Source organism: Cibotium barometz, chromosome 14 (genome assembly GCF_041138505.1).
Source record: "Cibotium barometz isolate CiBa-2024 chromosome 14, ASM4113850v1, whole genome shotgun sequence".
Lineage (NCBI taxonomy): Eukaryota > Viridiplantae > Streptophyta > Polypodiopsida > Cyatheales > Cibotiaceae > Cibotium > Cibotium barometz.
Window position 1 is genome coordinate 2,025,482 of NC_141059.1, and position 26,466 is coordinate 2,051,947.

General features: G+C 48.9%; 1 protein-coding gene across 8 annotated transcripts in view; it reads right to left on the bottom strand.

The window, feature by feature from the left end:
* LOC147631547 (uncharacterized) overlaps positions 1 to 26,466 on the bottom strand; it is a 136,854-nt gene that overhangs the window by 55,361 nt on the left and 55,027 nt on the right. For all 8 annotated transcript variants that reach the window (XR_015267311.1, XM_086808062.1, XM_086808063.1 and 5 more), the window contains exon 4: positions 8,851 to 8,954. Coding sequence is in view for 7 of the 8 variants with exons in the window: in XM_086808062.1 (XP_086664188.1) it covers positions 8,851 to 8,954 (104 nt within the window). In the remaining variant the exon portion in view is untranslated. The remainder of the gene's footprint in view (positions 1 to 8,850; positions 8,955 to 26,466) is intronic.

The following is a 26,466-nucleotide window of genomic DNA, read 5'->3' on the forward strand; positions in this document are numbered from 1 at the left end:
CAGAGAACCATTTTGAGCATTTATTGCAAGAGCATCTGTCTGGAGCAGAGACTCCACCTGCCCCCAAGAGGGTCCCAATGTCACATACCACCGGGAGACCGGTCTCACGAAGTCATTCGGTGCTAGTGTTCCCGATTTTTTGAAACCACTCCCCGCCCCCCGCACACACCCAATCAATACATACCCCATAACCCCCCCTCCTCTATGGCACCCCCAAGCCCCCTGTGGCCTCTCCCGAGAACTCCCGCCGACACCAACCACACACCGACCCCCCCCCCCCCCCCCCACGCGTCTCCAGGCGGTCCTCCTCAAGTCATGTGACAGTAGTGGACTACAGTTTCTTCAGATGTCTTCCAGTGGATGCCACAGCTTTTGCAGAGACTTCAGCTCCTCTCCGAGTCTGTCATTTTTCACCAACCAGACCAGCCACTCCGGAGAGTGGCTGTCACATGCACGCCCGTGCTATGGCTTAATCTTCAACATGAACGTTCTTAATCCCTGATCAATTAGCAAGCAAGTAGCATCAAAAGTACCTTCATCAGAATAATTATCAGAAGAAGCATCATCAAGCACCATCATCATCATCACCTTTAGCATTATCTACAGCATTAGCATCAGGTGGGAGGTCACAAGGACCTGTTGGCTAGCAGCAAATAGCTAGTCGGCTGACAGCCAGCCTTGTGCAACAGTTGGCTATGGGCTACAACATGGGCAGCAAGTGTGGGCAGGACCAGAAAACAGCACAGCATTCAATTCAGTATTTTTGCTCAGTGGTTTGTCCATGCAACAGGCCGACAGCCATAGTGCTGGCCGACTGGCAGTCCACACACATATATAAGCATAACTCACAATTCAGCAAAGGTTAAGTCATTATTCAGTCATTCAGCCATCATTCATCCATGTCAGTAGTAGAGCATGAGTAAAAGGGCTATGGGTCAACCCTTATGGGCTTACCACAAGCCTCAATCATGTACAAGCATTAGTTACCTTTTTGTACCATAGTAATACAAGAAAATTTGAACACTAATCTTTTTCGTGAAATGGTGTTTTATATTATATGTAAAAATGTACATCAGCCACATGGCTCACACAGAACCTATGGCCCCAAAAAAAACCCCACAAAGGATCCTCTAAAGGATCATGACCATGCAAACCTGTACACTAATAAGAAAGCCTTCTAGCCAAACAAGCATCCCAGATAAAAGCATCGAAGATGAGCCAGCCGAGCCGCCATAGACCATAACGAAATAACATCTGCATCCAGTAGCTGAGCTGAGAGAAGAGAAGAAAACTGCCAAACCAGCAAACCGCGGATACGTAGAATGTGCCCATGTATTCCAGACAAGGAATCAAATATGAACCCATTCCGTGTAGTCCAAATATGCCAAAGTCCTTTCCATCTAAGGAAATGGAATATCACAAGGTGACTGTCCGAAGTAATGACTTGAGGACAAATCCCAAATATCCACTGATGAGCCGAAACAGTAGACCTCTCTACTACCTCCCAAACGCGAGAGACAAAAGACCAAATCTGACGGGCCACTGGACAACTCATGAACAGATGCATAACTGTTTCAGTGCATGTCATGCAGAAGAAGCAAGAGGCCAATGTAATTTTACGACGGCTGAGCTGATCCCGTGTAGGTAACCCTCCCACCATCCTCCAAATGAAAACCTTACCTTGGTAAGGGAGTTTAGACTGCCAACCACGCATAAGAGTTTTCTGCCACCATGATTTAGACTTGTGCAATCCCCACACCTTATTGGCCTTGGCTGAAACCCAATCTTTCTCTGATGCGAGCTTATGATAGACCTGGTTAGCTGAAAGTGATATCAAGTCACCAAATTTACATAGTGCCCAATCAAGCCAAGGCTGATCTGCAGATGGCCGAGGCAATGGAGTAAAAGACTCAACTGCATGCATGATGTCAACCCATAGTGGCTGAAATGTCCGAGGAACCCTAAAGTGCTGCCGAATACGACGAAACGAATATGGCCTGTCACGACCAGGTATCACAGCATCTCGGATTCTAACCAAGCCTAACCTAACCATGCGGTTGAGTCGTATGCGTGAAGCATCTCTGTCTGGCCAAACAATGACACGCGACTCCACAAATGTTTCAAACTGCAAAGAGTTCAAAAGTAGTCTTTCATGACCAGGATCCCACCGAGCCAATAGTAGAACTTCATGCCAAGAAAGGAGAATATGCGATAAAATGTGAGATGAGCAAATACGGACAGGATGAGCCGCATTCACAATGTCCCACCATGAAGCCTGCACACGTGTCCGTCCATGTGACAATCCCTCCAACTCAATCAAGTCACGAGCCATGAATACCCAAGGCTGCTCCTGCAAACACATATCCTAAAAAAGCGCCCACCTACACGCCACCATATGCAAGCGGACATCCAGTAAAGCAGCCCCCCCACCCATTCTTTTGGGCGTCGTAATGTGATTCCAAGCTATCCATGTTTGACCCATAATATTTCCTTGCCTCTTCCACAGCATAAACCGAATGGGAGCAACCAAACGGAGAAGAGATTTGTGCGTCCAAGGTAGCAAAGGCAAAAAATAGGAAATCATGCTAAGCATAATAACCTGAGCTACCTTAACCCTCACGTGCATAGACCACCCTTGAGCTTTCCAATACACAAATTTATCCGAGATCCGAGCAGAAATCCAAGCAAGAAGCGCTTGGGGGTCCACATCCACACCCACCGGATACCCAAGATGACGAACAATGTCTCCTGTATGCACCACACGGCCTTGCCACCCTAATGCCTCAAGATCAAATTCCGTGCATACAATGAGGGCTAATTTTGTTGAATTTATTTTCAGCCCAGAAGCCAATGCAAAATTATTCCAAGCTTCCATTGCTCGATCTATATTGGCTTTTTCGGCCCTGAGAAACATAAAAGTGTCATCCGCAAGGGCTTGAGCAACCAATTGCTTGCCATGAGGGAGATGCAAACCAACCACTTCACCATGCGATGCCATAGCATCTAGACGAGATAACATAGGATGAGTGGTAATGGCAAAGAAAACACGGCTAAGAGGACAGCCCTGCCGGAGAGAACGGGTGAGAGAAATACCATCCGAAAGTCCTCCATTGAGCATAATCCGCGTGATAGAGCCAGAGCCAAGTAAATGCACCAAATTAGCCATTTTGGGACCAAAGCCCATGGCTGTCATTAACTGAGAAAGGAAATACCAGCTGATATGATCAAAAGCTTTTTCAAGATCCAGCTGCACCATCACAATCCCTTTCAAGATCCAATCTAGCATAAGTGTAACCCCTTTCATCTGGATGCAACCAAGACCACATGTCTTGTTTTAGCGACCTTGCTGCAAAAGCTTCCCACGCCATTCTCTCCGGGCCATCCATTACAGAATGAGGCGACGTGGCTTGCTCCCTGGAGACACACATATTAAAGTCTCCCATCACAAAGCCAGGATGAGAGATTGAAAGAGCACACAAGTCATTCCACAGCAAACGGCGTGCACGAGTATTATTTGGAGCATACACCCCTAACAACCATAAAGGTGTATCATCCCAAACAATCTGTATCACTAGAAATCTTCCATGAACATCTTGAATCACAAGAGAAGGCTGAAACTGCGAACGAACAGCAAACATAACACTAATCTATCTCTTCTTCTCTCTCCTCTGTGTCTTAATCTAAGTTAATTAGCATCAATGTTCTTACGTATGCTTAGGGCTATGGATCAATACAGCAAGGCTTCCGTGCATGCAACATTGATATCAGAGCATTTAGGCTCAGTCCACTAAGCTATGTCCCAAGGAAGGTGCACAATTCCAGTAGGTAGGATGCAGCAAGGTAGCAGATGGAGTGGTCTGCAAAACAAGCAAAGCTAGAGGAAGTAGTCCCTGAGGGTAGGTACGCAGACCACTCCGGTACGAAGCAGTCCCTCAGTAGGCCCTCAGATCGGTTCCAAGGGCCTAGCAACAGGCATGATCACTTCTAGCAGGCGACCCACCGCTATGTCAAGGTTAAGGGAAAGCAGGCATGGGGACAGCAGTGAATAGATGCTCAGTTCTTCATCACAGACTTGGAACTCGAGATCAGGAATGAAGGTGTTCATACCAAAAATATCAGTCCGTTAAAGTCAAAGTCAGTAAGCAGTGGCAGTTCAGTAGAAGTCCAGGGAGGGAAGGATGACAGAGTCTCCACCCCCTCATCAAGTTTAGCAGAAGGGAATGTCACGTGCACGCCCGTGCCATGGCTAATCTTCGGCATGAACTGTCTAAATCCCTAATTAGTACAACAGTAGGATAAGCATCCTCATCATCATCAGTAGCATCTCAAGCATCACCATTTGTAGGAGCATCAGCATCAACACCGTCATCCACGGCATGAGGCGCCTAGGGCACCCTGTCGGCAGCCAGCAGTGCTGTCCAGGTTACAGGCAGCATAAGGGCCATTAGCAAGGCATAGGGTGTGGACAGCAACAATGAAGCGCAGCAGTAAAAGAGGAAAAGCAACGTTTGTTTGTCCATCCAAAACAGGCTGACAGCAGTATTTACTGGCCGACTGCATCCTAAAGCTCATATATAAGCACCATTCAATATTCAACACAAGTTCATAATCATTATTCCATCATAGCATCAAGTAGAATCATGTAGGAAAGGGCCCAAGTCACCCCTATGGGGCTGACCATAGGGCTACAACATGTACAAGCATCAAGTTACCTTTTTGTACCATATGAATAAAGAAAACCTGACACCAAATCTCTCTCTTCTTCTCTCTCCTCTCTGTCTTAATCATAAGTTAATTAGCATTAATGTTCTTAAGTATGCTTAGGGCTGTAGATCAGTACAGCAAGGCTTCTGCACATGCAACAGTGGCGTAGTGATCTTTTGATTCCCCTTGAGCGTAGCAGCATAGCGTGAGTGGTCTATTCATGGACAGGTGATAGAGCTTTCTCATCACCTTGGAGACCTGCACCTCACAGACATTGTCTCCCATTTTTGGCCCTTGGCCCGCATGGAGCTCTGAGGATCAGGCCACAGCAACTAGGATAGCAAGCTTGTGAGCTCGAGCTTGGAGGTCATCCTCTTCATCCACCTTCATGTATCGCTAGCGATCCCTCTGCCCCCCCTAGGATGTAAGAATGTGAAGTCATGCTAGCATGCTCTTGAGTCCCTACATGGCCTTGTGTGACATAAGATGTGGGTGGGTCCATGGTATAGCTCGGTGACACTACAAAAGTAGGATTCGTCAGGCTCACAAAGGATGTTACCGTTTTGCTTATTGTGGGTGCTCTTACCTTGGATGTCCCGACTTGCATCATAGGTCTTTGGATCCTTTCACGTTTGACGATCCTATAGATGCATCGCGGATGGGCTACAAGCATTCTTCCTCCGTTGTGTCCCCAAAGACTGATTAAAAAATATCTTCCCAACTAACACCGTAGATTTGAGTTGTGCAAAGCCCTTGCACCATATGAGAAGGGTGCAACCACATGTCATGAGACTTTTCCCTTTCGCACTCGGGAGCACAATAGCTCAACTGAGAAACCAACAAGTCCTGGCTTAGCACACAAATGCACAGTTGGGGTGTGTCACTCACCTCATGAATGCATGTCACATGGGATTCTTGTAGGTAGTATTGTTATCGCAAGCTGCACCCGAAAGCTCCACTCCGCTTGCTGCCCGTGAAGCTTGACCCTCACTTTCTCTTTCTCAATCATTCACGCAATGGAGCACACAAGAGCTCAACACATACAAGAGATAAGCGAGGGAGGAGAGGAAAAGAGCACTCACTTAGATAATGCATAAGAGAATGAGTGGTGAGAGTTACATTTTGCCCTTTATGTGTGGCTTCTAGGGTTTTTACTCTTGGGCAGCCAAAGTTAAAAATTAGGTCCTAGGGCTCATTTGGCCACTCTAGCTTGTGCAAGCACCTAATCCACAACTAGTACTCTCCACTTGAGATTATATGGTGTGCCTTTTATAGACAAGCGAAAATCATACAAGCGGTGATCACACATGCAAAATAATACAATATAAGCACATTGAAATCTGACATTTCCAATGACTTCGGCCAAAATTGTTGAAGATTGTAAGGTGGCCAACATCGATGTTGTGGATGCCCCTGGGCAGTGGTTTAATAGTCCTTGTTGGAGTCCTCCATTTTGGGCTATTCTTTACTGTGGCGACCTAAGTCAACCTTCTTATCACCTTGATGCTATGATGTTGGCTCACTGTCTGTGTCCTTCTTAGGATCGTCTTCTTTGTTGTCCTTGCTTAGCTCATGTGGGCTCTGTTTCTTATCACCTACATCGACCTATTTGTACTTCCCTGGTGGCCCCTTTTCTATTTTGGTCTCAGCAAATCATCCAAGTCATTATGTTCATTCAATTCTAGGATGTTGGAGTATGCCACGTGCTCTGTGTTGCAGAAGTAGTCATTTCCCTCTCTTTGCTTCTCCATCTGTCTGCAAATTCTTAGATATAAAACTAGAAATAGCTCTAGAGGAAATACTAGATACTTGAGCATACTGAGCTTTTGATATCCTATAATTGCAAGCCTCTTATCCCTATCTACTAGCCATTCTGCTAGCCATTCAATATCCCTAGAGCAGTGCTCATCTTCGAAGGAAGATTTGTGCATGTATACCTTGGCTTCCAACATTATCTTTTGGTCTTGCTGTAGCTTTTCTAGGGTAGCATTGTCGAATAAGCAGAACCAAGATATGAAATTAGTTATAATGGGGTGTTAATCTGCAATGTAGATATCCATGGGCTCTCCTACAAGAATATGGATCCTTGAAAGATCAACATTGCAATGTACGTGTCCACCATCAGCACAAGTGCTTGTTTATTGTGATGATCTACAGATACCTTTACTGTGTTAGTTGGAGCCCAGTTTATGAATGCAGTAAAACCAGAGCGGAATGGGCCCACACGGAGCATAGGATGGGGAAGCACCTTGGTCGTCTGCACACAATGACAGACTATGACTACTCACCATCCAAAACCTCACCCAAGTCTCACAGGGTGGAGGGCAGCACAGACAGATCTCACCCCACTAGACCCTTGTGATGCAGATAGTGTCTTGGAACGGGCAGCCCACAATGCTGTTCTAGGCAGGGAGTCCTTTGTGAGGAGTAACAGAGAGCCTTAGTGGGAGGCTCTATCGACATCCTCTTTCTGCAGGAGCATCATTTGTCAGCTGGTTGTACCCGCAAATGCTGGAAGATTTTGCACTGAGATTATGAGCTTTAAATCTATGCCAGAGAGACTCACAGAGGATTTGATTCACTTGACCCGGTTAGTCATCTACCACAGTGCACGAAATGCAACCACCCGCAAGAATCGTAGCGCCATTGCCTTTGGGACTTCCCCGAAGGCAATGGCGACCTCAGAAGGTCACTCTTTTCCTTAGGCAGGTAGCTCACAGGAGTTTAGCAGTTGGCGCATGGCTGGTCATTGGTGGTTGTCTAGCACAATGCACGAGATGCAACCACCCGCAGGAGTCACAGCACCATTGCCTTTGGGACTGCCCCAAAGCACAGCAAGTTTGGCTGAGGATTCTTGGTCTTTTCACCACCTCCTCGACTTCCTCCCGCATCATCACTTGGGGGGCAGTTGCCTAGGTGAGGGAGTCAAGACCCGCCCTTCATTATGAGAAGACAGATGATGGTCAGGCCCCCAGGATCAACAATTGAAGGATTGAGTCCATCCCCACTACCGTTTCTCTGGTAGTAGCCTGATCCCCCAACACTTGTCAGCGGTGGGAGATCATCAGCCGCATTGCAGCATGGCACATATGGCGGGCACAGTGCAACGACGCCATTGAGTGCCCCCACACCCCCCACCCCCCCCACGCCCCTCCCCCCACCCCCTCTTCCCACTCCCCCTTCGCAGGTAAAAGGAAGAAGCTTCAGGGAGATTCGGACCGCATGTGAAGACGTCGAGAGGCCTTCCTCTGCACCTGGCAGCAAGGCCCCTTCCTCTCGGATAGTCACTTGGCACTACAGAACCGCACCCCCCCCCCCCCCTCCTCACCGAGAGGGTGGCCAGCCATGGAGGGGACTACCCTCCCCATTGTTTTTCCTCTTTTGGAGGCTTTGAGAATGCACTTCAACCTGTTGGCTGGTTTTTTCTTATAACTAATAGAAGGATCTATTTTCCAGATCCATTAAAAATTTGTTTTTCATAAGTGGCTAGAGCATTCTTCTCTAGCATTACCTGCTGCCATAATGTTACGACCCCCTTTCCCATGTTTTGTTGTACTTGCCCTGCATCGTGACATGGTGTGATGCATGTTTTTACTTTGTGCTACTAGTAGAACCAGCCTTTTTATCAGAAGTGAGAGCTCAAATTAAGTCGAAGAAGCCCAACAAGATCCTCTCTCGACAGTTGTACTTGTTCATCTTGTACTTTAACTCCATGCCCAGCCAGCCTTCTGATTTGAGGGTATCTCTCCACTCCATGCTTGTTTCTAACAATTAGAGGCATGAATGGGAGCTTTTCGTCAGCCCCACATATGCTTAAGGTACCAACCTTCTTGTGATTTCTGCACACGGTACTTTTATGTTTTTTAATAGTAAATTTACGTACAAATGATGGCAGCAATTTTTGTGTATATCATGCAAAATTTTTGAACCATCATTACTTTGTGCTTAAGGAATCAAAGGCATATGCTAGCACATGGATAGACATGAAAAAGTGCTTTCCAACAAGATCAGTTGGGCAACGACCAATGGGATTTGTAGATGCAAAAGGGACCCAACATACACTTGGTATAGGAATAGAGAGAGCATCTACCATGTATAGACACTGCAACCTTAAATATCGAAAACAAACTTGGAGCTCCAACTTACAAAGAACAAGTCCCAAACAACTCATTCAGCACCAGCTTCAATTCTGTTTTTAGCTGCTCTTCACTGAGATTTGAAATGCATTGTATCAAGAATCCCTCATTTACCTGCACATACATAGATATTGAATAAATGTTTCTCTTTTTTAAAGGAGGAGAGAACAAGTCTCGATGTAGCAACATGAAATCTCACAATAAGACACGAGAACTTGAAAACAAATCATTAAAGAAGTGAGTTTAACCATCATAAAGTACTAGTATCAGGCATTGATCTTCTAAAAACCACACTTGGAAAGGAGTAAGCACAAAAGAAAGAGATGGCTAGGTGTCCAACAACAAGCGATAAGTGTGCATTAGGTGGTGTGTAACAAGACACGTGATTATAGAAGACTGACGTAGTAAGTTTAATTTAACAGAAATTAAGAGAGAAAACTGAAAATTCAGATTTGCACCATCACACCACACTAGGGGTCAAACATACGCACCCCCCCCCCCCCCTCTTAAGGTATCTTTATTACCAAAAGGAGAATTATCCTTGTACAAGATGTGGATGCCCCAGAAGAACCTCAACTGGCCAGCACTAGATATTTCAAGAACAACAATAGCATGAAAATAGGGAAACCAGAAAGTTCCTGAGACTACCAACAACCAGACCAAGGAATACTCACATGTCTGTAACCACCAGTCACACGACTCGCATACTCACAAAAGTCTAGGCACACTCTCAAACATGAGGCACCCAATCACACGGTATGCAAACCCACAAAGGTTATGACAGCCCACCACAACCAGGTCCAACTCTTCCAGTGTCTTCACAGGCAGCACAGCTTTGCTTCTACCGCACAGGTATTCAGCCTTCAAAAATGTCAGTTTCCAGTTCCCCATTTCCCATGTCCATGCTCTACCATGTTCAAATCAACTCATGTAATCCAAGAATCAGTCCACTGGAACCAAAGATGTTCACTTGATGCCAATGAGGTGGTAGCTCAAGTGGTGAAGTGTTTGTCTTGGGACCGGGAGGTCTTGGGTTCAAACCCCCACTAGGCGCTCACTAGGTGGCATCACCTACGGGTGGAAAAAAGTGCCTACGGGCCGTGAAAAAACCGTAACTATGGGAGGATCCTGGCCCTAAGGCCAGTTGGAAAAAAAAAGATATTTACTACTGCGCAAGGAGATGAGGGGCTGAGACGGCGGAGAAAGAACAAGGCGAGGGGGGCAGGGAGGTGGAAACGAGGGCGAAGAGGGAGGGGGGCAGACAGGGTGGACGATGGCGGGAATTGATTGGGGGGGGGGGGAGGGGGGGGGGGCGCTGTGCACTGGTGAGGAAGGGGAGAGGGGAGTGCAAGGCGACGGCACACAAGTTCCAACCTGACGTATACGAGCCTTGGAGCTGGAGCTTCCCCCCCCCCCCCCCCCCTGCACGTCTGAACCTGCCCACCTCACTCCTTGCCGATGCGCAGCCTCTTCTTTGACAGTGCACAGCCCCCTTCCCCCCTTCATTGCCTGAGCACAGCCCCCTTCCTTCCATGCTTCCCCCCCACCCCTCTTCTTGGTCAGGTGCTTATAGCTTTCAAGGTTTTTATCTGTGGCAAGTTTCGGCATCTTGTGGTCTTGAACCCCCAGGACGACTCCATCGCAACCGCTCCGTCGTCCCCGACCAAGGCCAATGTCCCTTGCCTCTCCTTTTCAGAAGAGGATCTCCAGCTCCTCGCTATGACAATCGCTTCTTTGGAGGCCTCCACCTTGGTATGCAAGATTGTGTGTAGCCGACCAAAGCGTGGACAATTCAGGGATTTGTTACAGGCAAGCCTTCTTGGCGCGCCTGGAAAGATCAACATTCATCCCTTGGGGCGTGGCTACTATTAGGTTGAGTTTGATTCGCCTGCAGTTTCGGACAGAGCCATGCAGTTGATTCCCATCGCACTGCGTATGGCCCATGCCTTCTTTGCGAAGTGGGAGCACAGCTTCCGCCCGGCGTCCGAACCTTTGGCTAGAGTCTCAAGCTTTCCTGTGACAGTCCGTTTTCTAGATCTTAGGAAGGAATACCTTCCTCTCCTTCCGATGATAGGTGGTGCAATCAGGAGAGTGATGGAATCGCCCCCCCCCCCTCCCCCCCCCCCCCGCCCCAAACCACCGCTTTGTTTCTTGTACAAAAGGCTGGGATTCCATCTCTTCGTATTTGCATTGCCTCCCCAGATTCAGTGCCTCACACCGTTTTACTCCCTAGTCTCCCGGGGGGGACCCTATTTTGCAAGGTTGAGAACTCTGGCCTCCCAGGCCAATGTTTCATATGCCACCAAATGGGACACCTTGCTAGAGTTTGTCCTCATGGGCAGTCTAGGAGGCCGCCTCCAATTGCAACCCCCCATCCCACCACCCCCCCCCCCTCGACCAGCCCCATCTCAAACCTTCCCCAGAGGGGTGGGCAGGACACAGGCCCCCACGTACTAGAGCACCAGGCCCCGACCATGGCTGAGACCGGCGCAAGAGAGTGGCAGACCGTTGGCCCAAGGGGCGGAACCGCCGGCTGACTTCAAGAGCAGAGCGGCACCAACAAGCGCGACAGGCTGGCAGGATACAAGAGGGTACGATTGTGTCCAAGAACCGTTTCGAGCATTTATTGAGAGAGCCCCCCGACGGTGATGGACCCCACCCACCTCAATTCCTTCGATGAACTTGCCCCCAGCACATCCCCCCCCCCCCCCCCCCCCTCTTTTCCCCTTTCGTTTGGAGACCGTTACCTCGTCGACATCCCCCTCCAGGCTTTCAATTTCTCAATAGGATCACTAACCCTCCAAAGCCTACAGCGCCCACCCCCCCCCAACCCCCAGCGCATGCGAACCCTTCTCCCCCTATCCCCCCTTTTCAGACCTTGCCCATCCCTCCCCCCCGCTCCCCCACCGTCTGCTCCGACTCTCCCCCTTTCAGTTCCCTCTGCAACGGCTGTACGATCCCCCTCCTCCGGGCTCTCTCTCTCGGTGTACCAGCAGACAGGCGGTCTGCCCTCAAGGGCACACAGGTGAACATGGGGGATGATCCCACTCCCGCGCAGGTGGCACACAAGCGTGAGGAGATGGTGACTGTTCATGAGGCCAGCAGAGCAGCCAAGTGGGCTATCTAGAGAGATGGTAAGAGTCATTATCACTGAGCGCTGTCCCAAATAGGGATGCGGGGTTCTATGAGACCAAACACCTAAGGTTGGTAGTATGGAACTGCAATGGCATACTGTGGTTGAATCCAGGAGGCTTGAGCAAGATTCTCACAGGCAGGGATGTCATTTTTCATACTGAGACGCATCAGAGCCCTGAGAGGGACTTACCATACTAGGGCGGGTACAGGTACGAGTTAGCTTTTCGAGGCGAGACAAGCACATCAGGAGGAGTACGTGGCTGTGGGGGGGTAGCTGTCCATTTTAGATCCCATCTCCGACAGATTCTCAGCATCGTCCGAAAGGACGAGGATGCACGATATCTTTGGATGCGGCTACCACTCAACAGTGACAGAGTCATCCACATTGCTCTATTTATTTTACACCACGTCACTCCCCTTACACCACACAACATGGCCAGTCACCGAACTTATCATTATATGGGGATATCATGGAGTTCTCACAGCTGGGGGGAAGTCCTCCTCCTCGGGATTTCAACGCCGGGACGGGAGTCAGCAGGTCCCACTACTCGATCTAGAGGACCCTATCAGACTACAGGAGCTGGACATCACTGACACAGGGCTGCAGCAATCATCACAGGACCGTCGGGAGGTCACAGTGTATGGGAGATATCTCCTAGAGCTGGGAGCTGCACATGGTCTCGTTATCTATAACAGGATGTCCCGATGGCCCTCCTCCGGCGCCCTCACCTCCTTCCCTTAGGAGGTACTAGCACTGTGGACTACCTTATGGGATCTCCGACTTTGGCACACCTTCTCCCCGACTTCTCCATTCCGCCACCCCCTTTTGAAGCTGACCATGCCTACCTCTCTTTCACTCTTACCTACACACCACTCGTCCCTCCACCACCACCCGCGATCTCACATTACACTCAGGTCCTTTCTGATCACGAACTTGACCTTGTTCACTCCAACCACATCTACCGCCAACTCTAGGATGTGGAACCTACTGTCCCCCTATCCACCCTCACAACACAACTCACCACCATACTCCACACATCCGCCACTGCTTCTTTCATCTGCACGCAGCGGTCTACCGCCAAGCCACCTTGCGGTTCCATGCCCCATAACTGTTGGTATGATGATGAATGCCAGGCCACACGCTGCCGTCTTAAGCATGAGGTACGGATTGGGAAAATCACGAAGCGCCAAGCGCAACGGATTTCGCAACGGCTCACCCAATGCAGGAAACGGGAGTTCTATGCTCGGAAAGAGGATGAGTTATACCGACTTTTCTTAGGGCCGAACTGCAAAGAGGCCTGGAGGAAACTCCGAGAACATCGCCCTCCCACACCTATCACCTACCCGGACACATGGCACTTCTATGCACGCTCCCTCTATCATATCCCCCATCAGCCACCCCTACCCCCACCACCTCCACCTTCTTCACAAAGGGCATGGTCCTCAAGGCCATTCGTAGTCTACGCAATGGGCGAGCCGAGGATCATGAGGGACTCACCGCCGAGTACATCTCGCATGCCGATGATACCCTGGCGCCCCTACTAGCCTACATGTTCAATAGAGCCCTCTGCGAAGGATTTCCACCCTCCCGGTCCACCAACACCATCAGCCCCATACTCAAAGCCGGAGATCCACTTGATCCTAATAACTACAGGACGATCATGATTAGCCACACATTGGCCAAATTCTATGGATCAATGCTAGAGGCGGAGCTCATTTCATTTGCACAGAGCCAAGGATGTAAAGCCTCAGGACAGGCTGGCTTTCGGAGGAGCTACTCTACCCTTGACCACATCTTCACCCTCCGTGCCATCATCAAGGAGGGTAGAGCACGACATCAGAGGATTTAGTGCTCCTTTGTGGATTTCCACAAAGCTTTTGATACTGTACCCCGAGCCCGCCTCCACCATCTACAGGAGATCGGAGTCCCATCTGACATGGTTTGGAGCATCATCGCCCTCTATGAGTCCGTCACACCGGACGACTGAGAGCCCCAAGAGGTACATCAGAGGAGATTTCCAGCACTAATGGGATGAAACAGGGCTGCCCTCTATCACCCACTCTTTTTGGCCTCTACATTGATGAGATCTCGAGCTTTATTGATGGATTAGGCAGGGCTGGTCCCACACTGGCATGGCAGGCATATTGATCCCCATACTACTTTATGCAGATGACATTGTCCTCCTCTCAGGCATATTGATCCCCATACTACTTTATGCAGATGACATTGTCCTCCTCTCAGGCTCAGCCGAAGGGCTTCAGAGAAAGTTGGATGCTTTACATGACTTTTGCACTCAGCGGGACCTCTCTGTTAACCTTGGTAAAACCAAGGTAATGGTCTTCAATACCTCTCGTCCCTTCACATCTAGATTGAGCTTCACATATAGAGGGGATCCTGTGGAGATTGTCTCATCCTATGTCTACCTTGGTGTCGCTTTTAGTGGCCCACGCTTTAACATGGTTCCCACAGCACATGCGAGAGTGACGCAGGGATATGCAGCTTTGAGCCTACTTGAGCGGCAATGCTTCCAAGCACTTTTCCAGAAGCCCAAGACGAAGCGCTGGCTTTTTGACACCCTCGCCACACCAGCCTTGATGTATGGAGCAGCCTTCTAGGGGCCAGATTTATCTAATGAGGATTGGCAGCGAGTTGAGAGGCCCCAGGTCATGATGTTCTCCCGTATGATCCGCAGCAAACCATCAGTCCCACACCAGATTATCCATGCGGAGTTTGCTGCAGCCCCGATGGTAGTGGATGCACTCTTCCAGATAGTCACACGTTAGCAGTCATCTCCTACCTGTATATTTACACCATAGCCTTTGTTGTGGGTGTGCCCGCCCGATTTAGGTGTTTTCTCATTTTTCCCCTCTCCATATTTTTCCCTATTTTTACTAGGTGTGGGATGTTGTTCTGTGGCTCCTGGCTTATCAAAACACTAGCCGATTGCTAGTCTAGGTGTCCTGGATGCTGGCCGACTGCCCCTGCTGGTCCACGTCTCCATCTATGTGCTGGCTGACTGGAGACATGAGCAGGTCGTGAACTTTTTGCTCCTGTCGGCTGCTTTTTGGGCTGGCCAATTGGCTCATAGGGGCCATATAAAATGGCTCCTGCCCCCACACATGTTGTATTGGGTATTCCGGGTTTTCTCGTGTATATTGTAGAGTTACACGCCTCTCTCTCTGCTTCTCTATTGCTGTGTTTTTTTTTGCAGTGCACTTGCTCTTGAGTTTTCAGATTTTGTCTTCATCTCCGCTGCATATTCTAACCTGGTATCATAGCTCTAGGCTCTTGATAGATCTTGGGAACTGTGTGAGCAAGAGGGGGGCTGTTTTGTTGCTGATTGGTGGACTGTTTTGGACCATTCGGGAAGAGGAGAAGCAAGAGGAAGGCGGGTTGATTTGCTGGACAGCCACTTGCAGGTTTAAGTTCTTCTTTTTTTCCACCCACCCACCCTTTTCAGTTACACCCCCGCAATGGCAGATTTACTTGAGATGGCTGAGAAGCATGTGAAGATCCCGACACTCCCCGCATTCCCAATGGACCGTCAATTGGACGGAAACAACTATGGCATATGGAAGGTAATGATGGAATCTGTGTTGGAGTCTTACGACCTTGCTGATTTCATTGTTGTTGGGGTTCCATGGCCGGAGTTAGAGGAAGGGGAGTTACCCTCGATTCAGAAGGAACGTGAGGCACAGGCACAATTATGGGATCGTGTCAATGCCAGGGTCCATTCCTTCATTTTCCTCAATTGCACACTGCAAGTAATCAATCATATCAAGATATGACGCTGGCCAGAGGTATATGGCAGCATTTGGCTTCTCTCTATAACACGGTATCACCCATGAAGAGGATCTTCTTGGAAGTACAGATGCGAGTGACGAATCCTGCAAAGTCGTCGACAATGCAGGAGCACATCAACAAGCTGCAGGCTCTTCAGAAGAAAGTTCTCCAAGCTGGGAAGGAGATATCATCGGAGGATATGGCCATTACGTTGCTGTCGCATTCGCCCTCTCAGTACTCCGCATTTTACTCTTCTTTGATTACCAGTGGCAGGCTCAGCACCATCACATGGGAGGAGCTTATGCCCATGGTCTTAGACCAGGAGGAAAGATTCACGAACCCTCCACAGGGCGGCTCGGAGGCCTTAACTGGCCAACGGTCGAAAGGCCGTAACAACAAGGGCAAAGGGACGGCTTCATCGGAGAAGTCTTCTCAGAAGATGTCCGACGCAGACCGCGAGAAACTGAAGGCAGAGAGAACCTGTAATGATTGTGGCGAGAAAGGCCACTATTGGAGGCAAGCGGAGCACCGAGAAGGGTGCCGAATCCTCAGCAGCAACCGTGAAGACTAGAGCTTTTGTGCACATGGAGGCTATGGACACCGGTGTTTCATTTTCCTCATGCAGGGAGGTGGTTGGAGGACTCTCCGCTACGGATACTCGGGAGTGGATTCTAGACAGTGGTGCTTCCAGGCACATGACTCCTTCCCGTTCGGCTTTGCAGGATCTCTACAGGTATTCTGGTCACATTCTTACTCGGGATACATCCACTATCCCAGTTCACAGTGAGGGCAGGTTGGAGATAGTTTCCAATGGCAGATGGGGGAAGCATTCCTCCCAAGTGTTGTATGTTCCGTCACTTGTTGGTTTTCATCTGTTGTCAATGCATCAGGTTTGCAAGACTGGCGTACGGGTGGAGTTTGATGAGCATTTTGTTGCTCTTCGAAACAAAGCAACAGGCCAAGTAGTTTGGGAAGGTGGAGTGGAGAATGGAGTTTACAAACTTTCAACACTTTCTCTCCCAGGTCCTCAGTTTTGTGATGAGTGCCAATCTAGTAATGGCCACTTAAGTGTGGATACGTTGCAAGTACGGGCTTTCCGGGACCAGATGGTGGATAGCTTACCAGATGATGGCAACAGTTGGCAGGAACTTTCCACTAGTAGTTCTTGTGTTCGTCAATCAAAGGCAACTTTACACGTAACCTATGCTCTGATGTCTCGTAGTATTCGGGACAAAGAAACTCCTATAGATGAGGAAGTTCTTTCCACGGGGACCTATTGGAAAGCCAGGCAGATGGCAGTTGATTACTTGCAGAAGGAGGTGGATGTTGCACATTCTCCAGGCTTTGTGGTTCCGGATTCAGAGGGGGTTGGTTACAGGTTTCCGAAGGCCTTGAGTGGTCTTCAGCAGGTTTCCAGGACTTGGCATCCCACCGTAATAGGTGTTGATCCTTGTGAGCAGTATGATGCCTCCTTGACTCCGAAGCAGAATGGTTCATTGATTCGGTTGATGCATACCAAATTGGACGGGAGCTTCCTGATGAGGCTGTTGAGCTCATGTGTGCAGAGGACTCTTTGGGAGGTAGGATTGTGTATCTTGTGGTTTATGCATGCGAAGTATCTTGGACTCTTTTACACAGGAGGGGGATTCATGGATGGAGTCAGACTCCACGGATGGAGTGACTCAGATTGGGAAGGAGAGCCAGACACTAAGACCTTGACATCAGGCTACAATTTTTCCCTTGGCTCAAGAGCAGTTTTATGGAGCAATAAGAGGCAACCATCTTCTGCCTTGTCGTCGACAAAGGCAGAGTACCACGCTGCTTGTGGTGCTTCTTGCGAGGTGGTGAGGTTGCAAAGGTTACTTGGCAAGATTGGGTTTCCACTGGAGGAACCCATGGTCATCCAGAGGCATTTTGTTCGTGAAAAGATTGTTGCTGATGACATCTTGCTAGAGTTTTGTTCGACGGAGGACTCGACGGAGGACAATGCGGTGGACCTCTTCACGAAGTCTCTATCTCAGGCTTGGCTCCGGCGGCACTCCAGCTCCCTGGGGTTGGTTTCACATCCAGGAGCTGAGAGGGGGTGTTAGCAGTCATTTCCTGTCTGTATATTTACACAGGGGCTCTATTGTGGGTGTGCCCGCCCGATTTAGGTGTTTTCTCATTTTTCCCTGCTCTCCATATTTTTCCCTATTTTTACCAGGTGTGGGAGGCTGTTCTGTGGCTCCTGGCTGATCCAAACACTGGTCGACTGCTGATCTAGGTGTCCTGGATGCTGGCTGACTGCCTCTGCTGGTCCACGTCTCCATCTGTGTCCTGGCCAACTGAGTCTTTGCTCGCCGACTGTAGACATGAGCAGGTCCTGAGATTTTTGCTCCTGTCGGCTGCTTTTTGGGCTGGCTGACTGGCTCATAGGGGCCATATAAAATGGCCCCTTGCCCCCACATGTTGTATTGGGTATTCCAAGTTTTCTCTTGTGTATTATATTGTAGAGTTACACGCCTCTCTCTCTCCTTCTCTATTGCTGTGTTTTTTTCTACAGTGCACTTGCTCTTGAGTTTTCAGATTTTGTCTTCATCTCCGCTGCATATTCTGACATCACATACCTCCATCACATCAGTCACATGGATCCCCATAGGTACCCGAGGCTTGCCCTGGACCCCTCCACATAGCTAGCACTTGAGGGGCACTCTGGAGTATGGTATGCACTAGTTTCCATTTGGTTCTCAGTCTATGGCTCTGCATGGACCACCTACCCCCCTTCAGTACAGTTTGGACTCCCCTATTCTCCGGCTGTCTCACGAGGATACCAACCGGGTTAGTCGGTTAGATCTTCTCAGCCTCTACACACATTGCACATGGATCACAGCTCCGGACCTCCCACGAAGATGCATTTCTACAGAGATCACTTCCTCACACTCACTGAGGATGGATTCATCCAGCAACCGGGCGACTTGAGTGTTCACATGTCCCATGCCATGCGGATTGTGATTGGCCAGATACGGGTTTCATAACACCGCCTCAAAGTGGAGACAGTTACAGCTGAGCGCATGTTCAGAGCCGGGAAGCTCATACGGAGACCCAGAGAGGAGAGGATCTACCGACTATGCCACACAGAGGTTGAGACGGAGGAGCATTACATATGCCGCTGCCTAGTATACTATGGGATCTGCGGGAGGTTTCACTATCTATTTCGTGAGGGATTCGGTACACTCTCTAGGATCATTGACTTCCAAGACCAACGTTGCCTAGGTGTCATGACCCTGTGAAAATGGAACAGCACAAGTGTGGGCATGGTGGTTGCTGGGCAAAAACATTAAATGATTCACATTTGGGGTGCCCGGACAAAGAGAATGATGTGTGGACATCTGCAAGTGTGAAGGGGGACCAAAACATTAATGTTTTTAATGTTTTATTCATGGGTGGCCCCTAGGCCTATGTGGCCCCTAGGGAACTTTAATATTTATTAAAGTTGGGCCCTAGGATAATTTTGGGAGAGAGGCCACTCCACTTTTGGAGTTACACGCCTCTCTCATCTCTCTCTCTCTAGCTTTTTGGGATACATGCAAGCTTCAATAGTGGAGAAGAGAAAGTCGACTGGTTGCTGTGTGTGAGAGGAGCAAGCTGTTTAGACAGGCTGTACAGAGTTGTACCACAGCAAGTACAAGTGTACGGAATGCTGCTGGCTCAGGCGGCTGTTGCTCGATTGCTGGCGACCAGAGTACAGGCGGCTGCAGTTCTGTTATAGGCAGGTACAGTTGCTTGCAGGTACAGTCCACGTGGTAGCTGTACGACTGCAGGGTACAGTTGTACTGGCAAAACAGGTGCAATCGGTGCTGATTCAGGCTGTGCTGGCAAGAACAGACAGCAGGCCGCTGCTGTGTGAGAGCTATACTGTACGGTACAGGTGGCTGCAGAAACTGTACTGACAGGTACAGTAGGGCTCTGCTGACTTGTACGGATAGGTACAGCTGGTTGCAGATCTGTTCAGTTCTGAGCAGTAGCAGGCAGTGTATCTCCAGTGTTGCAGGCAAAGCTTTTCCAGAGCTTGGTTGGTGAAACAGTCAAGTGGTTAAAGGGAGGAAAAGTACAAACAGTCTTTGGCATGTACAGACTAGTACAATTGGCCTCACGAGTGCAGAACCACGTGCTGATTTGGTAAGCTATGAACTTGTTCATCTTTCTTTCTTTCCATTGGCTTATGTCTGCTGCAGAGCTGTGTTATCTGGCCCCTTGTGAGAGGAGGGGTATGGCAGATTGAAAAGGGTGGAAACAGAGATTGGACAATGGATGTATGTTTATGCTGAATTGTGGAACCATGTACTTGGGATATGCCAGATGTGTGCTCAAGGTTGCCCTGTTGAATGGTCTTGGCTGATCAGAGGGAAACAAAGAGTGTTGCTTTTGTGGGACACAGATCTGTGTGTGAATCCTCTGTGCTAAGAGGTATTGTGGGCTGCCAGATTGGACATACATGTGTAATCCCCTGGCTGGTTTTGTTGTACTCAGCTTTACATCTTTTTGAATTTGAATAAAGAAATACCGAAAGGGGCGCCAAGCTTTGGGGCCAACAGGTGTCGTTCTCATTTCAGATTTGGGGCACTCTAGCTCCAATTAAATTTGTTTTTATATCTGGACTACAAGTGGAAGGGTGACTGCTAGTCTACCGCACTTTGGTTTCTACCAGAGGCCGGTTTCACTAGGCCTCTTCCCGCTTGAGCTCCGCAGACACAAGGACACCTTCTTGAGAGAGCCTCGGCCCCAGCCACCCCGCCCCCTCCCTCGCCAACCAACCATCACCAGTTTCTTCCGGACCCAGGAGGTGGAGGACACCGACATAGTGGATCTTGTGGACCCTCCACGAGCTACTCTGGACCTACCTCGCCCGAGAGGAGTTACCTTGGACCAAGCCTCTGCACTCCAGCTCGCCTGACACCGTCAGCCACGATCACCTCATCAGCTACAGATCCAGGACATGCTCCACCGCCATCGCGCTACCTTTCCACGTGAGATAGCTAAGGGAGACCTCTCCGCCATACTCATTGGACCCATGCTTGATATTTTGGAGAGTGGTATACCATCTATTCGGAGGTGATGTTGCTCTCATGTTTCTATGTTCTTAGTATTCCATGATGAGTTTCCATGCACAGTTTTGTATCACTCCAGTGAGATAGCTATGATTATGTTTTCTTTCTGTTTTATTTTCCATTCCATGATGAGATATGCCATGGACATTATTGTATCACTTTGGTCTCATAGGCCCATCGGGTCTTCCGAGATGCCTGGGACTTTTTCTTCTAGTCCTTAATGAGATCCAGATCACCTCTACTTGCTCAGGACCAGCACAGAGAGCTCTCACCGACTTCTTCCATACCAGCACACCGAGGGCCGATCCACCCATCATACCCAGACCACAGGCTAGTGTAGGAGCTCGGTCGAGAGGTGTGACACTCGACAAAGCCACTGAGTTATGCAGAGCTCGACGCCCCAGACCCCATGGCCCTCGCCGGACCATCATCTCCCATCATCGCAGGACCTTCTCGCGCCAGCTCAATTTTACCACCTTGAGCACCATGTCACAGCGTCCCATGAGGGATGTATAGATCATGCCATTGATCTGATTCCTAGTAGTACTCCTCCAAATAGACCGCCGTACCGTGTTAGTGCAACCCAACAAGAAGAAATTATGAGTCAGGTATAGGAGCTCTTGAATAAAGGGTTGATACAACCTAGCTCGTCACCTTTTTGCTCACCTGTACTCTTAGTGCAAAAGAAGGATGGTTCTTGGCGCATGTCTATTTACTACAGGGCGCTGAACAAGAATACCATCAAGAATCGATTCCCCATTCCGAGGATCGATGACATTTTGGACCGCTTAAAGGGCTCTAGAGTCTTTAGTCGCATTGACTTGAAAAGCGGGTATCATCAGATACGTATTAGACCCGAGGATGTGCATAAGACAGCATTTCGAACCACGTTTGGGTAGTATGAGTTCTTGGTTATGCCCTTTGGTTTGACAAATGCACCTGCCACATTTAACAGAATGATGGACAGGATTTTCCGGCCTCATAGAGCGTTTGTGGGAACATTCTTTGATGATATGATTGTGCATTCACAAACTGAGGAGGAGCATAGAAGGCATTTGGCCATTATGTTTGCAGAACTCAGGAACCATAGACTGGTTATTAATGCCAAGAAGAGCATATTGTGTCTAAGGATGGAGTCCGTATGGATCCATCGAAGGTGGAAGCAATTCTTAATTGGCCACATTTGAGGACCGTGCATGATGTACGCAGCTTTTTGGGATTATGTTCCTATTACAGGCGGTACATACGATATTTTGCTGAAATTGCTTCGCCCCTTCATGCTTTGACAAAGAAGGCAACTCCGTTTAGATGGGATGATCGGGAAATTACAGCCTTCAAAAAGCTTAAAGAAAAGCTTACTTCGGATCCAGTCTTGGTGTTACCGGACCTCCGAAAGGCTTTTGTTGTCCAATGTGATGCATGTGGAAACAGCATTGGGACAGTTCTCATGCAGGAGGGACATGTGATAGCCTATGAGAGTAGAATATTGCAAGATGCTGAGAAGCATTTACAAGTTTATGAGAAAGAGATGTTGGCTGTAATTCATGCTCTTTCTACATGGAAACACTATTTGCTTGGGGCTGATTTCACTATGCAGACAGATCATCAGACCTTGCGTTATTTCCTCACGCAAACTAAGCTTTCAAAGAAGAATATGCGATGGGCAAACTTTTTGTCTATGTTTCACTTCCAGATTGTGCATGTGGAAGGCAAAAAGAATGTAGTGGTAGATGCTTTGTCACGCAAGCCACAGGTCTCAGCAGTTTCACTTGCTTATCATCATGAGCTTTATTCATGGGTGGCCCCTAGGCCTAAGTGGCCCCTAGGGAACTTTAATATTTATTAAAGTTGGGGCCTAGGATAATTTTGGGAGAGAGGCCACTCCACTTTTGGAGTTACACGCCTCTCTCATCTCTCTCTCTATCTTTTTGGGATACGTGCAAGCTTCAAGCGTGGAGAAGAGAAAGTCAACTGGTTGCTGTGTGTGAGAGGAGCAAGCTGTTTAGACAGACCATACAGAGCTGTACGACAGCAAGTACAGGTGTACGGAATGCTGCTGGCTCAGGCGGCTGTTGCTCGACTGCTGGCGACCAGAGTACAGGCGGCTGCAGTTCTGTTATAGGCAGGTGCAGGTACAGTCCACGTGGCAGTTGTACGACTGTAGGGTACAGTTGTACTAGCAGAACAGATGCAGTCGGCGCTGATTCAGGCTGTGCTGGCAGGAACAGACATCAGGCGGCTGCTGTGCAAGTGCTTTACTGTACGGTACAGGTGGCTGCAAAAACAGTACGGACAGGTACAGTAGGGCTCTGCTGACCTGTACGGACAGGTACAACTGGTTGCAGATCTGTTCAGTTCTGAGCAGTAGTAGTCAGTGTATCTCCAGCTTGGTTGGTGAAACAGTCAAGTGGTTGCAGGGAGGAAAAGTACAGACAGTCTCTGGCATGTACAGACTAGTACAATTGGCCTCACGAGTGCAGAACCACGTGCTGATTTGGTAAGCTATGAACTTGTTCATCTTTCTTTCTTTCCATTGGCTTATGTCTGCTGCAGAGCTGTGTTATCTGGCCCCTTGTGAGAGGAGGGGTATGGCAGATTGAAAAGGGTGGAAACAGAGATTGGACAATGGATGTATGTTTATGCTGAATTGTGGAACCATGTACTTGGGATATGCCAGATGTGTGCTCAAGGTTGCCCTGTTGAATGGTCTTGGCTGATCAGAGGGAAACAAAGAGTGTTGCTTTTGTGGGACACAGATCTGTGTGTGAATCCTCTGTGCTAAGAGGTATTGTGGGCTGCCAGATTGGACATACATGTGTAATCCCCTGGCTGGTTTTGTTGTACTCAGCTTTACATCTTTTTGAATTTGAATAAAGAAATACCGAAAGGGGCGCCAAGCTTTGGGGCCAACAGGTGTCGTTCTCATTTCAGATTTGGGGCACTCTAGCTCCAATTAAATTTGTTTTTATATCTGGACTACAAGTGGAAGGGTGACTGCTAGTCTACCGCACTTTGGTTTCTACCAGAGGCCGGTTTCACTAGGCCTCTTCCCGCTTGAGCTCCGCAGACACAAGGACACCTTCTTGAGAGAGCCTCGGCCCCAGCCACCCCGCCCCCTCCCTCGCCAACCAACCATCACCAGTTTCTTCCGGACCCAGGAGGTGGAGGACACCGACATAGTGGATCTTGTGGACCCTCCACGAGCTACTCTGGACCTACCTCGCCCGAGAGGAGTTACCTTGGACCAAGCCTCTGCACTCCAGCTCGCCTGACACCGTCAGCCACGATCACCTCATCAGCTACAGATCCAGGACATGCTCCACCGCCATCGCGCTACCTTTCCACGTGAGATAGCTAAGGGAGACCTCTCCGCCATACTCATTGGACCCATGCTTGATATTTTGGAGAGTGGTATACCATCTATTCGGAGCTGATGTTGCTCTCATGTTTCTATATTCTTAGTATTCCATGATGAGTTTCCATGGACAGTTTTGTATCATCCCAGTGAGATAGCTATGATTATGTTTTCTTTCTGTTTTATTTTCCATTCCATATACCATGGACATTATTGTATCACTTTGGTCTCATAGGCCCATCGGGTCTTCAGAGATGCCTGGGACTTTTCTTCTAGTCCTTAGTGAGATCCAGATCAGCTCTACTTGCTCAGGACCAGCACCACAGAGAGCTCTCACCGACTTCTTCCATACCAGCACACCAAGGGCCGATCCACCCATCATACCCAGACCACAGGCTAGTGTAGGAGCTCGGCCGAGAGGTGTGACACTCCACAAAGCCACTGAGTTATGCAAAGCTCGACGCCCCACACCCATGGCCCTCGCCCACGGCCACGCCACCACAAGAAGATGCGGACCATCATCTCCCATCATCGCAGGACCTTCTCGCGCCAGCTCAGTTTTACCACCTTGAGCACCATGTCACAGCGTCCCATGAGGGATGTATTAGGGTGATATGAGAGCTCTCTGCTCATGCACCTAGATCAGATTTTAAAGTTCTAGATTTTTGTTATCGTTCTTTATTACTATTTTGTACCCAAGATGATGTAACTCACGGATATGATGTAACCTTTTGGTCTCATAGGTCATGTTGGCCTTTTGAAGACGTTATCATGATTGTATACTCCATGCGAATAGCTTTGCATTCTCCTAGTAGTAGAGCTCCATCACCTCCCCCACTCATTGTACTTATTGCACACCCAGATTCAGCTTTTTTAGTTCAGTACTTTTTCATTTTGTTGGGATGACAGAGGATACCCCACACATGTACACTGATTTGTCTCATAGGCCGAGTTCGATCTTTTGGAAGACGTTAATAAAATCTTTCTTTCTTTCTTTCTTTCTCTCCCTCTCTCAGAGCCCGAGAAGCTCGTACGGACACCCAGAGAGGAGAGGATCTGCCAACTATGCCACACAGAGGTTGAGACGGAGGAGCATTACATATACCACTACCCAGTATAATATGAGATCCACGAGAGGTTTCACTGTCTATTTTGTGAGGGATTCGGCCCACTCTCCAGGATCATTGACTTCGAGGACCAGCGTTGCCTGGGCCTCTTCCTGCTTAAGCTCCGCAGACACAAGGACACCTTCTTGAGACACAAGCCCCAGATACCCCGCCCCCCCCCCCCCTCTCGGCAGCCAACCATCACCAGTTTCTTCCGGACTCAGGAGGTGGAGGACACCGACATAGTGGATCTTGTGGACCCTCCACAAGCTGCTCTTGACCTACCTCGCCCAAGAGGAGTTACCTCGGACTGAGTCTCTACACTCCAGCGTGCCTGACGCCCTCGACCCCCCCCCCCCTGTCGGCCACGATCACCTCATTAGCTCCAGATCCAAGACATGCTCCACCGCCATCGAGCTACCTTTCCATGTGACATAGCTGAGGCAGACCTCTCGGCCATACTCGTCAACCCCATGCTTGACATTTTGGAGAGTGGTATACCATCTACTCGGAGCTGAGGTTGCTCCCATGTTTTTATGTTCTTAGTATTCCATGACGAGTTTCCATGGACAGTTTTGTATCACCCCAGTGAGATAGCTACATTTATGTTTTCATTCTGTTTTATTTTCCATTCCATGATGAGATATGCCATGGACATCATTGTACCATTTTGGTCTCATAGGCCCATTGGGTCTTTAGTAGACGCTTAATATATCTTTCTTTCTTTCTCTCTCTCTCTGTGGAGTATGGTATGCACTAGTCTCCACTTGATTCTTAGTATCTGGGCTCTGCATGGACCGCCTACCCCCCCTTCAGTACACTTTGGGCACCCCTTTTCTCCGGCTGTCTCACGAGGATACCAACCGGGTTATCCGCTTAGATCTTCTCAGCCTCTACACACATTGCACATGGATCACACCTCCGGAGCTCCACATGAAAATGCACTTTCTTTCTCTGTCGCTTGACATTTTGGAGAGTCGTATACCATCTACTCGGAGCTGATGTTGCTCCCATGTTTTTATGTTCTTAGTATTCCATGACGAGTTTCCATGGACAGTTTTGTATCACCCCAGTGAAATAGCTATATTTATGTTTTCATTCTGTTTTATTTTCCATTCCATGATGAGATATGCCATGGACATTATTGTACCACTTTGGT